Source organism: Leopardus geoffroyi, chromosome B3 (genome assembly GCF_018350155.1).
Source record: "Leopardus geoffroyi isolate Oge1 chromosome B3, O.geoffroyi_Oge1_pat1.0, whole genome shotgun sequence".
Taxonomy (NCBI): Eukaryota; Metazoa; Chordata; class Mammalia; order Carnivora; family Felidae; genus Leopardus; species Leopardus geoffroyi.
This window is the reverse complement of record NC_059337.1, coordinates 62,259,941-62,272,666: the sequence shown is the minus strand read 5'-3', so window position 1 is coordinate 62,272,666 and position 12,726 is coordinate 62,259,941. Positions and strand designations below refer to the sequence as shown.

Below are 12,726 nucleotides of genomic sequence, written 5' to 3'. Positions count from 1 at the left end.
ATGCCTGTGACATGAGGGGTGATTTCTGACCTTGTCCTGCACCTTCTGTTCCCTCACCCTGGAAGTCCCTGCGCTGCTAGCTCTGGCCTGGGGAATTGTCACTCAGACTTCAGGGCTCATGAGATGTCGCCTTCTCTGGGAAGCCTTCCCTGCCCCTCCTCTACCTAACTGCCAAGACCTGACTGTGGGGCCCTGTCAGGTGTCAGAGACACTTTTTCTCCTGCAGCTTTGATAGCACTGTTTCTTGCCTACCTTCCAGCACCCCACAGAGCCTGACAGTAGGTGCTCACACTGCATTTGTTAAGCAAAAGCCTTGGGCAGGCAGGCACTGGTGAGGGGAGGATGGGGCTGGGGAAGGCACTCTTGGGCTGTCTCCTCACAAGAGGGGGTGAGCTGGGTAGGAGTGCAAGGGAGGAAAGGGGACAGACCTACTATGATACTCCCTACCCTGAAAATGCCAGGGCCTGGTCAGGGCATTGAAGAGCTAGCTCTTCAGAGGCAAAGAACAAGTACTGACCTGGGATCCAGAGGTTCTAGTCCCTGTTTTAATTTTTTTTTTTTAAGTTTATTCATATATTATTTCTGAGAGAGAGAGGGAGAGAGAGAGAGAGAAAATGTGCGTGTGTGCACAAGCGGGGGATGGGCAGAGAGAAAGGGAGACACAGAATCCCAAGCAGGCTCCAGGCTCCGAGCTGTCAGCACAGAGCCCGATGTAGGGCTCAAACTCACTAACCGCAAGATCATGGCCTGCGCAGAAGTCGGACACTTAACCAAATGAGCCACCCAGGCGCCCCTTATTTTTTCAAAGTTTCTTTATTTATTTTTGAGAGAGACAGAGAGCACAAGCAGGGGAGGGGCGGAGAAAGAGGGGGCCAAAGGATTTGAAGCAGGCTCCATACTGACAGCAGAGAGCCCAACGCAGGGCTCAAACCCACAAACTGCAAGTTCACAACTTGCACTGAAGTCCAGAGCTTAACTTGACTGAGCCACCCAGGTACCCCTCTAATCCCTGTTTTAAACTGTGTCTTAGCCAAGGCATTTTCCTTCTCTCTGGGCCTCTGTCTTAGCAAATGCAAAACCAAGAGCTGCCAATTCCCATCCAGTTCCAGTGGCTCCCCTTTTTCAGGACAGACATGAGCTTGGGGTCAGAGGGACTGGATTCCATGTATCTTGTGAGTCCCTGACCAGGTTATTGAATATCTCTGAGCTGCCATTTCTTCATCTCTGAAGTGGGATGGATAATCATAACTACCTTTCACATTCTTGGGACTAGGTGTGTTATCGGTGAAAACCTGTACACTTTAAAGCACTCTGTGAATGTTGCTTATTACTTAACCCTCTTAATGTTAAACTAATTCACTATTTGACGCTATTATTTTCCACCAACACCTAATTAGGTACTGGATTGTCTCTAACCACTAGAGTGTAAGCTCCATAAGGGTCATTGCTGGCACCTTCCTGTTCATTGCTATATCCTTGGTGCCTAGCACAGAGCCTGGCTTATTCTCAGGCCCTCAAAAAAACAGTTGCTGGACAAATAAACAGATAAATGAGCTGACATGGATGAATGACTACGTGAATGAACTCGGCTACTTTGCAGAGCACTGAGGACAAATCAGGGTGACCAGGTGGAGGGAGAAAGGGAAAAGGGGGAGGAGGCAGAGGAGGAATGGAGTGCTGCTGGGGCTGTCCAGGCTCTGCCGAGTTGGGGAAGGCAGGTGAAGAAAGGGAAGGAGGGAAATGACAAAAACAAACTTGGGGCAGTGAGACAGGCCACTTTGCTGCTGGGTGCCTGGCAGGAGGCCCCCCTGAACAAGCCCTCTCCCTGGCAGGGCCCTCCTCTACCTCTCTCAGGCCCTGCCCTGCCAGCAAGTTGGGGAGAGGAAGGAGGAAGGAGGGCTGGCTGAGGTCACTCCATTTTGGTTTGTTTACCAACAGCACAATCCTCTTGGGTCATGACACAGTCAACAGCCTCTGACCCAGCTAAATATATCTCCTCTGTTGGCCAGGACCACACAGCCAGCCTCTGAAGGCCAGGGACCACTCCGCTCATCCCTTTGGGTTGGGCCCTGGGTCTCCTCCTCACCCCAGAGCCCTGTGTCCCAGGGGGGCCAAAAGCCAATCATTGTCCAAACCAAATACAATTACTGGCTGAACCCAGGTGGGTAGATTCATATGGACAGAATCAGAGAACTTTCAGGGGGAAACCCCTAACCGTCCAGCAGTAGGACAACCAGAAGGCTCACCCTCTTCGATGGCATATTTGCAGTCACTATGAATATCTAGGAAGAGTATTTGCTACTGTTACTTTCTTTACACTACTCTCTCAACATTACCGTATAATGTTAAGTGAGAAAAAAAGCATACAAAGTTAGATACATAGTATGAATACAATCATGTCTTTTAAAAAGCACAGAAATGTCTGGAAGGAATCACCAAAAACTGTCAACGCAGTTTGCCTCCCAGGAGGGGAACTGGAGGCCAGGGGATGGGATGAAAAAGACTTCTTACACCCTTTTGTATGTTTTTGATTTTGAACGATGCAAATTCATTACTTATTCATAAGTAAATAACTCAAATAGATAATAAAATGCAGATTTGAAAAAAAAAAAAAAGGGGGGGGGGTGTCTATGCATTAAGACGTGGTGAAACAGCCCTGAGAGGTTAAGAGCACTTGTCTGGGTGGCGGGCTCCCTTTCCTACCCAGAGGAAAAGCTGGCCCTATGCCCAGGTAAACCAGAACATCAGCCTTGCAAACAGAAATAGGGGCCCTATCAATGCTCAGAATCTAATTTGAGGCATGAAGAAGGACATACCTGCCTTAAACCATTTCCCCATGGTATTTGAAATAGCAGCGCATGCCTTTGCCTGAAGTACAGTTTCTCTAAAGTCCCCTTGAAAACATTATTGTATGTGTGCAGGGGCGTTACCGTAATGTTATCATTTTATCACGTGAACCAAATGAAAGAGGGGGACATCTTGTAAGAAAGCTTTCATTTCTGGGAAGTATTTCTTACTGCTTTTGAGTTTTTTCCCTGAATTTCCCTAAGACATTTGCTTTTATTAATAGCACTTATTATAATTATATATAAAAAGAACACATAATCACAGTGGAAGTTTGGAATATAGAATGGGAGGAAGCATTAAAAATTCATAATTCTGCCATCCAGGGAAGTTTACTTCCTTCTAGTCTAACCTCTTACTACTCTATTAAAAACCTTTATTATATATATAGGTAAGTGAAAAGACAAAATTGATCATGTTCTACTACCTTGTGTCTACACCTTTTTGCCTAATTAACATTAAATTGTGAGGATTTTCCTATGTCCTCAAATATTTTTGAAAATATGATTGCTGATGGCTAATATTCCACCATATCAATGTACAAACATTTATATAACCAATCCTATAGTTTCCGTTCGAGTTGTTTCCAACCTTTTGCAAGGTTTGATTATGCTGCTATGAACCTCTTATTTTAATTGCATATAGCAGAAAATCCAGTCAAGTGGGCTTAATTTAGCCTAAGAGGAGTTACTGGCAAAACCCAGAATTAAAAGGAGCGTCAGGGAAAGGCTCTCTCAGGGTTTCTGCTTCATTTCTGGCCTCTCCTTCAGGTTGGCTTCTTCTTAGCCCCTGGGGCAATAGGCTTTCAAGTTCACACCTGAGGAGGTGGGAGAGCAGAGTGAGGGCTCAGGTCCTGTTTCCCTCTGATTGGCCAATTTATGACAAGATAGCTAGGCAGGAGGGAAATAGGCTGATTGCCCTGGGGCTGGGGTCTGGCCCATCCTTGCCTAGGTCATGGTGGCAGGGTATGTATGTGGGGGTTAGGCCTACCCCTGTGGTTTTTGCACAAAAGCAGGAAGGGAAAATGCTGGCTAGGCAGCCAAAAAATGTCCTCTGCAGCCTGGCTACTCAGATTGGGGTCTGTGAACCAGCAGGCTCCACATCATCTGGAACTAATTGGAAATGCAAAAATCTTAGGGACCTCCCCACACCTACTGAATGGCAGTCTGCATTTTAATAAGAGCCCCACTCAGGAGACTGCTCATTAAGACTGAAGAGCCCTGCCCTACAGCAAACTTGATTATCCCCTGAAAATAGATCTCTAAAAGTGGAGTGGCTGGGTCAAAGGATGTGGATATTTCTAAAAGTCATGGTACATATGGTCAAACTGTCCCTTATAAATAAGACTCTATCACTTTACATTCCTACCCTGGGATCTGGGTATGTGAGTCCTAAAGCTTAAGCAATTTGGGAAAACCTCTCTTTAAGAAAAAGAATACAGAGGTGCCCTGGTGGCTCAGTTGGTTGGGTGTCCGACTTCAGCTCAGTCATGATCTCAGAGTTCTGTGAATTTGAGCCCCACATAGGGCTCTGTGCTGACAGTTCAGAGCCTGGAACCTGCTTCAGAATCTGCGTCTCCCTCTCTCTGCCCCTCCCCTGCTTGCACTCTCTTCTCTCTCAAAAATAAACATTAGGAAAAAAAAAAAAGTACAAAAGTAAATATTAAGAATAAAAAAATCCTGAAAAATACTTCAAAATTGTAATATTTAAAATTATCAATAGCTTGAAACATATGAAACTGCCATATTTGTAGGTAAAAAAGTCACAAATGGTTAACAAGCAATTTCACTTTTTCCCTTTATTTTTGGCTGCATCCCCCCACCCCCTCCCCTGCCCTACTTTAAAGCTTTATTGAAATGTAATTCACAAACCACACAACTCACCCTTTAAAGTGTAGAATTCAATGGCTCACAGAGGTATGCAATTACCATCACAGTCACCTCTGGAACACTTTCATTAGCCCAAAAAGAAACCTCACACCCCTTACCTGTTACCACCCAATCCCCCAGCCTTAGGCAACCGCTAAATCTGTCTCTATAGATTTGCCTATTCTGGAAATTTCACAATCATGTAATACATGATCTTTGGTATTTAGGTTCTTTCACTTAACATAACGTTTTCAAGCTTCATCCATGTTGTAGCATGTGTCAGCACTTCACTCTTTTTTATTGCTGGGTAATAATGCACTGTATGGACATACCACATTGTATTTATCCATTCATCAGTTGATGGACATTTGGGTTGCTTCTACTTTTTTGCTATTTAAGAATAATGCTGCTGTGAACCTTTGTGTATCGGTTTTGTGTGAATTTTTTCATTTCTCTTGGGTTTATACCTGGGAATGGAATTCCCAAGTATATTATTAGTCAGGGCTCTCCAGAGATACAGAACCAATAGGTTTATCTGTCTATCTATCTAGTTGACTAACCTACACAGAGATAAATAAGATAGATCTAGCATAATCGGCTCGTGTGATTATGAAAGCTGACAAGTCCCAAGATCTGCAGGATAAGCCAGCAAGCTAAAACCCAGGAGAGCCAATGGTGGAGTCAGGTGCAAGAGATAGCAGCAAGAGTGAACACTTCAGTTCCAGTCTGAAGGCAGGAGAAAGCCAACATTCCAGTTCAAAGGCAGTCAGTCAGGATGAATTCTCACCTACTGGAGGGAGGATGAGCCTTATTCTATGCAGGCCTGCAGCTGATTGAATGAGGCCCACCTACTGAGCAAGGGCAGTCTGCTTTACACAGTCTATTGACTTAAATGTTAATCTCATCCAAAAACACCCTCACAGAAACACCCAGATGTCAGGGTACTCTGTGGCCCAAAGTGATACATAAAATCAACCATCATAGTAACTATGTTTAACTTTTTCAGGAATTGCCAAACTGTTTTCCAAAGTACCTGTAGCATTTTACTTTACCACCAACAATGAATGATTCCGATTTCTCCATATTCTCATCACTTATTTAATTTTTTTTTAATTTTTTTTTCAACGTTTATTTATTTTTGGGACAGAGAGAGACAGAGCATGAACAGGGGAGGGGCAGAGAGAGAGGGAGACACAGAATCGGAAACAGACTCCAGGCTCTGAGCCATCAGCCCAGAGCCCGACGCGGGGCTCGAACTCCCGGACCGCGAGATCGTGACCTGGCTGAAGTCGGACGCTTAACCGACTGCGCCACCCAGGCGCCCCTCTCATCACTTATTATTATCGGTTTTATTATAGTCATTGGGTATGAAGGGCTGCATATTCTTTGACTGCCTTTTCAAGCAATAATATTGCAATTGCAGTTTCTATAGAAAAAATAGGAAGGAAATGTCTTTTTTATGGCATGTTTAACATACTTTTTTTTTTTTTTTTTTTAATAGTTTTGGGTGTCCTATTGCTACCTCTGTAACTTTCTCAGAGATGCCTGTTCAGTCTAGGCATCGCTCACTGATCTCAATAAACATGGTTTCCCATGGTCCAGTCAGCTAGGGCCTTACTGTTCTGGTGCCACCCACCATGCCTGTCCTTGGGCGGCTTGTTGGCTGAGAAGCCGAGATCAAGGTGGAACAGTGTCTTGTTCAGATCATTCTCCTTGGAGTTAACAGTGGGATCTGAACACTAGATGAAGGCCAATGGCAGAGTTTTATTGGAGGTTGAAGAACAGTTCCAGGACCGCCTCTTCCAAGGCAGAGGGGTTCTCCTAGGCTGAAGCAGTGCCCCATGCCATCTGTGCAAAAAAGGCCCACACAAAGTGAGGTGACCTGAGGCTTACACTACAGAATCTCACAGTAAATGAGCTTCTGATTCTACCAGGATTTGTAACAAAGCGCATTTCCTTGTATCCTCCCCCAACTCCTGCAACTGTCATTTAAAAATAAATCTCAGCCGGGGCGCCTGGGTGGCTCAGTCGGTTGAGCATCTGACTCTCGGTTTCAGCTCAGGTCATGATCTCACGTTTCGTGAGCTGGAGCCCCACATCGGGCTCTAAGCTGACAGCACGGAGCCTGCTTGGGTTTCTCTCTCCCTATTTCTCTGCCCCTCCCTGGCTTGTGCTGTCTCGGTCTCTCTCAAAATAAGTAAATAAACTTAAAAAAAGATTTATAAAAAAAATTAATAAATCTCAATCTGATAGGAAAAGCTTAGAATCTCATTGTTTTATTTTGTATTTCTTTGCTTATTAATGAGGTTGAACATTTCCCTGTATGATTATTAACATTTGCACATGTGTGTGTACATTTTCTATGCATGTACAGGGTCCAGCACATAGAAGGTGCTTAATAAATAAATCTTTAATAAACGGTTTTGCCCATTTTCCTTTGGAGTGTTAGTTTGGAGGACTAACAGCTGTCCATTCAAATCTGTTCTCTTCTTCTTAAATTGTATGGCAGCCTCCTTTGCAGTTAGGTGGGTCTTTGGGTCTAAAGCTTGTTCTGAGAATGTTAGACAAAGTGCTAGAAGCCACTTACAGGTCTAACCCTTAAGACAGCAGGTTAACCTCCTCCCCAGTCTTTCCCCATCATATGTGTTTGCAAACCAGCACTGACTGACCATGAAGATGAGGACAATGCATGGAGATGGCAAGAAACAGAATGAAAAGAACGTGGGACCTTAGTGTGTACAACAGATTGAAACTCTTATGTGAGAAAACTATGGATTTATAACTTATTTGAACAATTGCATGTGGGATCTCTGTTATAGCAGTGTGTGCTACCCTAACTAACGTAAGCAACAATATTATTTGGTCAGAGGATTTATGGCCGAACCAGTGGACATCTGCAATTAATCCCTAGGGATGACCAGCCTGTTCCCATAAAGATGAGGCACAGAGGAGAGGAGGAGATCAGATCAGGTTCAATGACACTGGCCTTTGAGGAACCCATTTCATTTTCCCTGCTCTTCCTAACCTAGGATGATGGACTGTATTTCCTCACATTGCCTTCTAAGAGTGAGCTGCCTAGACCCCTTGGCAAAGCTGTTCCTTGTCATTTAAGTTAATCAGTACTTTTTTTTTTTTTTGCTTTTTAAGGGTAATTAAAAAAAAGGGGGAGGGGGTGCCTGGATGGCTTAGTCGGTTAAACATCTGACTCTTGATCTCGGTTCAGATCATGATCTCACGGTTCCCGAGATTGAGCCCTGGGGTCGGGCTCTGCGCTGACAGCACAGAGCCTGCATGAGATTCTCTTTCCTTCTCTCTGCTCCTCTCCACTCTCTCTCAAAATAAATAAACATTAAAAAAAAAAAAAAAAAAAAGGAGAGAAAAAAGTACAGACAGCAAGCTTTAGTGAACTGGTTAAAAACCAGAACATGCTTATCTAAGACACTTGTCTTATCAAGAGCTCAGTTACTAGAGGCCCTCGGAGGGCCAGAAAACAGGCCAAACAGGAGGCATGTACTGAAGCTCAATTACATCATTCCTAGAAGACTCCACAATTCCTCCTTCAGAGTACTTTTCATTGGTTCAGAAGTTCCAAATCCGGTAAAATGGTTTCCAAACCCTCCAGAATTTGGAAAAAGTTAGAAGAGAGAGGGCTACCTCATATGGGCACAAAAACAGTGAGGGGGCAGAGGCCATCTTCAAAGTAGACTTAAGAATTGTGCCAGTGTAGCTGTTGGTGCTATTTAATGTTGTGCACATGTTAGTCACTTTGCAGTGAGCCTGGGCACCAAGATCCTCACATAACCCAGGGCCTCGGGAAATGTTAAGACAGGTTTACTAGGTATGGTGTGTTTAAGCAGTGACATTAATAAAACCTTTTAAAAAGAGTTCTAGGGATGCCTGGGTGGGTGAGTTGGTTAAGCATCCGACTTCAGCTTAAGTTATGATCTCAGTTCGTGGGTTCAAGCCCTGCATTGGGCTCTGCGCTTTTGTGCAGAGCCTGCTTGGGATCCTGTCTCCCCCTCTCTCTTAAAAATAAACAAACATTAAAATTTTTTTTTTTTATCTTGTTTTAAACAAGGTGCTTCCCATACCTGGGAAATGGGAAGGAAGCCCCCTCTCTCTTCTCTGGTAGAAGGAACAGCCATAGGTAGGCCTGATTTAGGGTGGGGTTTGCGGTTTGCGATGGTGGAGGAGGAGGTAAAACATTTGGAATGCTCCTGGCTATTCTCTCACAGAGCTGCTCTCTGGGGGATCACCAGCTGGGAATGGGGGAGCTTAGAAAAACTGCCATGGTCTCCTATAACTTTCACAGGAGCTTCCTTTTTGCCTTGGGAATCCCCAAGGCTATGGAATCCCCAATTGCTATGGCCCAATCCCCAGTCCAGGTTGGACCCAGAGAGGCCACTCTAGCCCCTGGGGCCAGGCCTTCATTCTTGAGCTTTGGGTCCCAAGACACAGAAATCCCATGGGAGAGCAGAGGCATGGGCCCTGCAGGGGTGCTCACAGGAGCACATTCTCCTGCCTTTTGGGAAGGAACTCTTACCTATGAGGAAGGGAAGAGTTGGGGGGCCTCTCTCTCTGGAATCCTGGTTTCTCTCCCCCAGGTGCCAGGAACTAGGAACCAAAGGCTCCATGAGAACTGCGAGAGACATCTTGGGCTTTGTGACTTCCTATGTCCAGTTCTGCTTTTACCTGGTGTCCTTGTTTTGATGACCAAGAAAACCCTTAACATAGAAAAAAGCAAGAGGTTTATCTTTGGCAGTATTTCTAGGAGAAAACCAGGGGTACATCCTCTTGCCATTATGGGGAGCGGGTGGTGGTGGAATGAGAGAGTGGGTGGTAGCAGTTTAAAATTTCAAATTTTAATTTCCATATCCAACATGGGGCTCAAACTCAACAATCCCGAGATCAAGAGTTGCATGCTCTACTGACTGAGCCAGCCAGGCACCCCCAAGGTGGCAGTTTCAGAGAGGAAAGGGGAACCACCAAGTCTGTGGACCGGAAGCAAAGTAGAAATGGGAACACAGGAAGAGGCTGGGAGCCTGGTGATTAGTGAGACATCCAGCCCTCAACACCCAGGAAGTGGGCCTCAGGCATGTCCTCTCTCTTCCCTTTTCCTTCCACCATTTATACCCATCCCTGGTGACTGTCACCTGAGACTGGCATCTCCATAGCACTATTTGGCCCAGATGCTTGCGGGGTGACAAATGGGTGGGTCGTTTCCATGAGGGCTGAAACAGCCCAAGCTCCTGCCACCCCAGTCCTCAGGAGCCTCCACATAGGGGTCTTTCTGATCACCATTTGCCACCATAGATAGAGCAAGTGCCCACGCGCACAGTTTCAAGGCAGCCAGAGGCCCTGAGTTTTCTGCAACAGACTCTGCCCTCCACACACCTGCCCCATCTAAGTTGTCTAAACGAGCATTGTGAAGATGCTTGTGGGCAGCCAGCACTGACCACAGCTGCCTCCCAAATCACACGGCTTCACCACAAGCCAGGGGTCCGGTCTCTAAGAAGCTTGGGGGAGCGGCCAAATTTCCCCACACCCTTAAGAAGGGTTTAGCAATGAGCTAAGAAAGCTAACTGACCCTGAGGAGTCTGGTGGCCATGACAAGAAAGGCAGCAGAAAGTGAGCCTAGGGATCACAGACACTCCAGTAGCTGCCAGCAACTAAAGAGGCTACATCTTGGGGCGCCTGGGTGGCTCAGTCGGTTAAGCGACCAACTTCGGCTCAGGTCATGAGCTCACGGCTTGTGGGTTCGAGCCCTGCCTCGGGCTCTGTGCTGGCGGCTTCGAGTCTGGAGGCTGCTTCGGATTCTTTGTCTCCCTCTCTCTCTGCCCCTCCCCTACTCGCATTCTGTCTCTCTCTCAAAAATAAATATTAAAAAAAATTTTTGTTTTTTAAATAAAGAGGCTACCTCTGGCTGGAAGCCACACCAGACAGAGGAACAGCAGCAGATGAGACCTCTCATACCTAACATGTTTAACAGAGGTGCTACCCAGAGGAGAAGTGTGTTAGAGAAGATCATGAATTAACAGTTAAAAAAAAACAAAACACTGGAGAAAACGCATATGAGACTGAATTTTCCTGGAAATATTAGGATTTCATTTTCTGTCATTAGGTGGATGAGGCGGAATAAGAGAAAAACAAAGTTATTATTTCCTTCACAAGGTTTCCTGGCTGGGGTGGCAACACACAGAGGTGGCTTACTTGGGACTGGCAGAGGTGGAACGTGCTCTAAGGCCCGTTATTCCAGGTGTGGTCCAAGGACTGGCGGCATGGCCATCACCTGGGATGTAGTAGAAATGCAGTTGACTGTAGGTCTCATCTTGGACTTTCTAAAACTCAATCTGCATTTCAAGATCCCAAGGTGATTCATGCATATTAAGTTGGAGGAAAAACTGCCTTAAGGGATGATCCAGGTTTCAAATCCTTTTCTTTCCCTAATAGTTGAACTCCACACTGTACTGGTTAATTTGGGTGGCCATGCTGCTTTTCTCCTCACTCACAGCAGCCCTTGAGGCACATCTGGGGATCTCTAAAACTTTGAGACCCGCTAAAACCTACTATCTCACCTCAGCTCCCTGTTTGGCATTGATAGGAGCTAAAGAGATCTCTAATAACAGATGGTCTGCTGCAAGGGGCACAGGTGAGGGCATGTGGACTGTACTTGCAAGCCAGCATGGCTTTCTGATGGAACATGCTGCCAGACATCAGGGCAAGGCTGTGAAGAACCCCGCCCACTGCTCAGTCGGCATTGCCCTGCCTCCTGCCCAGCCCAACCTCAGGACCACAGACACAAACAAGCCTTGGGTATGTCTCCAGAGTCCTGGGTGCCTCAACAAGTCCCTACACACAGAAACAGGGATAGTAAGCCCACTGCACACCCTCCATTTCCAGGGCTGTTCATACAGACTCACGGTCTTAAAATTCACTCACCTGGGGTCCTCAGAGCTGGCTCATGTGGCAAAGTGACCTCGGCCAAAGAGACAGCCCTCACTGTGATCCACACCAGATCTGCACTCTAAGGCCTGGGCTTCTAGGCTTCCTGGGGGATGCTTCTTTTAGCAGGCAAGAGCCCTCCCCCAGCCTTTTTCCATTTTAGGGTACTGGCTCCCTGGGTTCCTGAGAGCTGGGCTCTCTCACATGGAAGATGTACAAGTCTTCAGAAAGTGGGTAGACAGAGCATGAGTCATAACCTGGGGACTGGTTAATGAGCTTGGAGTCTTCACTTTTTAGGTTCCAGTTTCATCCATCTATCCTCAGGGAAGGGAGAGACAGGTGAGGAGGAACATTAGGGCTGTGAGTGTTTCTCATTATGAAATGTTAGCTTTGTTTCTTTAGGGACTGGATTAAAAATGGGTGAAAGGGGAGTATGGCAGCATGTTTGGGAATCGAGAAGATTTGAGGTCTCTAATCCAAATCTTACATGTTTTTTCAGGCAAGGGCAACTAGCCTACCACATCTGGACGAAGCCGTGAGAGAATCTGAGTTGTCATGTCTCCAGAGAGGTGGCCACTGCCAACCTTGGCAAGGCTCCAGCAGGAATGTCATTGGGGGCCTTGCTGAGAACTGGAGAGGACCATCCTAGTGGGCTTGTTGACCAGAAGCCACATCGGTGACAACAAGAGACCACTGGTTAATTGGGAAACTGATGCTAGTTTGTTCTGTGTGAAGCATTGGTCAAAGTTACCAGCAGGGAAAACAAGAGGGAGCATACACAACAGTGCTACTTGAGATCAACAAAACGAAAAGGCTGATCCTGTGACTGGGTGAGCAGCTGCTGCTCAGTACCCAGCCCTCTGCGATCAAGGGTGTGCAGGGTGAGCCAAGGCTCGGGGGGCCACACGGCCAGCACACTTGGGAACAGCACGAGCCCTGCTCAGAGGTGATGCAAGAGCATATCAGTGTTTTAGCTCAGTCAGAGAAACACCAACTGCCAGTCGAGGCTGGGAACTTGCCCTTTTACCAACTGATGAGAGAAGTAAGTTTTCAAAGCCTGGATGTCTTTGGA

The 12,726-nt window shown here is 46.2% G+C and overlaps 1 protein-coding gene across 6 annotated transcripts in view; it reads right to left on the bottom strand.

Moving 5' to 3' along the window:
• Window positions 1–6,037: 6,037 nt before the first annotated feature.
• Window positions 6,038–12,726, bottom strand: part of INO80 (INO80 complex ATPase subunit) — a 144,677-nt gene continuing 137,988 nt past the window's right edge. For 4 of the 6 annotated variants that reach the window (XM_045449988.1, XM_045449987.1, XM_045449989.1 and 1 more), the window contains 2 exons: window positions 9,256–9,436; window positions 6,038–6,138 (listed from right to left, as the gene is read on the bottom strand). In XM_045449988.1, the coding sequence (XP_045305944.1) occupies window positions 9,256–9,436 (181 nt within the window). In that variant the 3' untranslated portion in view covers window positions 6,038–6,138. Of the gene's footprint in view, window positions 6,139–9,255; window positions 9,437–11,651; window positions 11,969–12,726 lie in introns of those variants that run through there. The other 2 variants (XR_006704747.1, XR_006704748.1) reach the window with 2 other exon arrangements.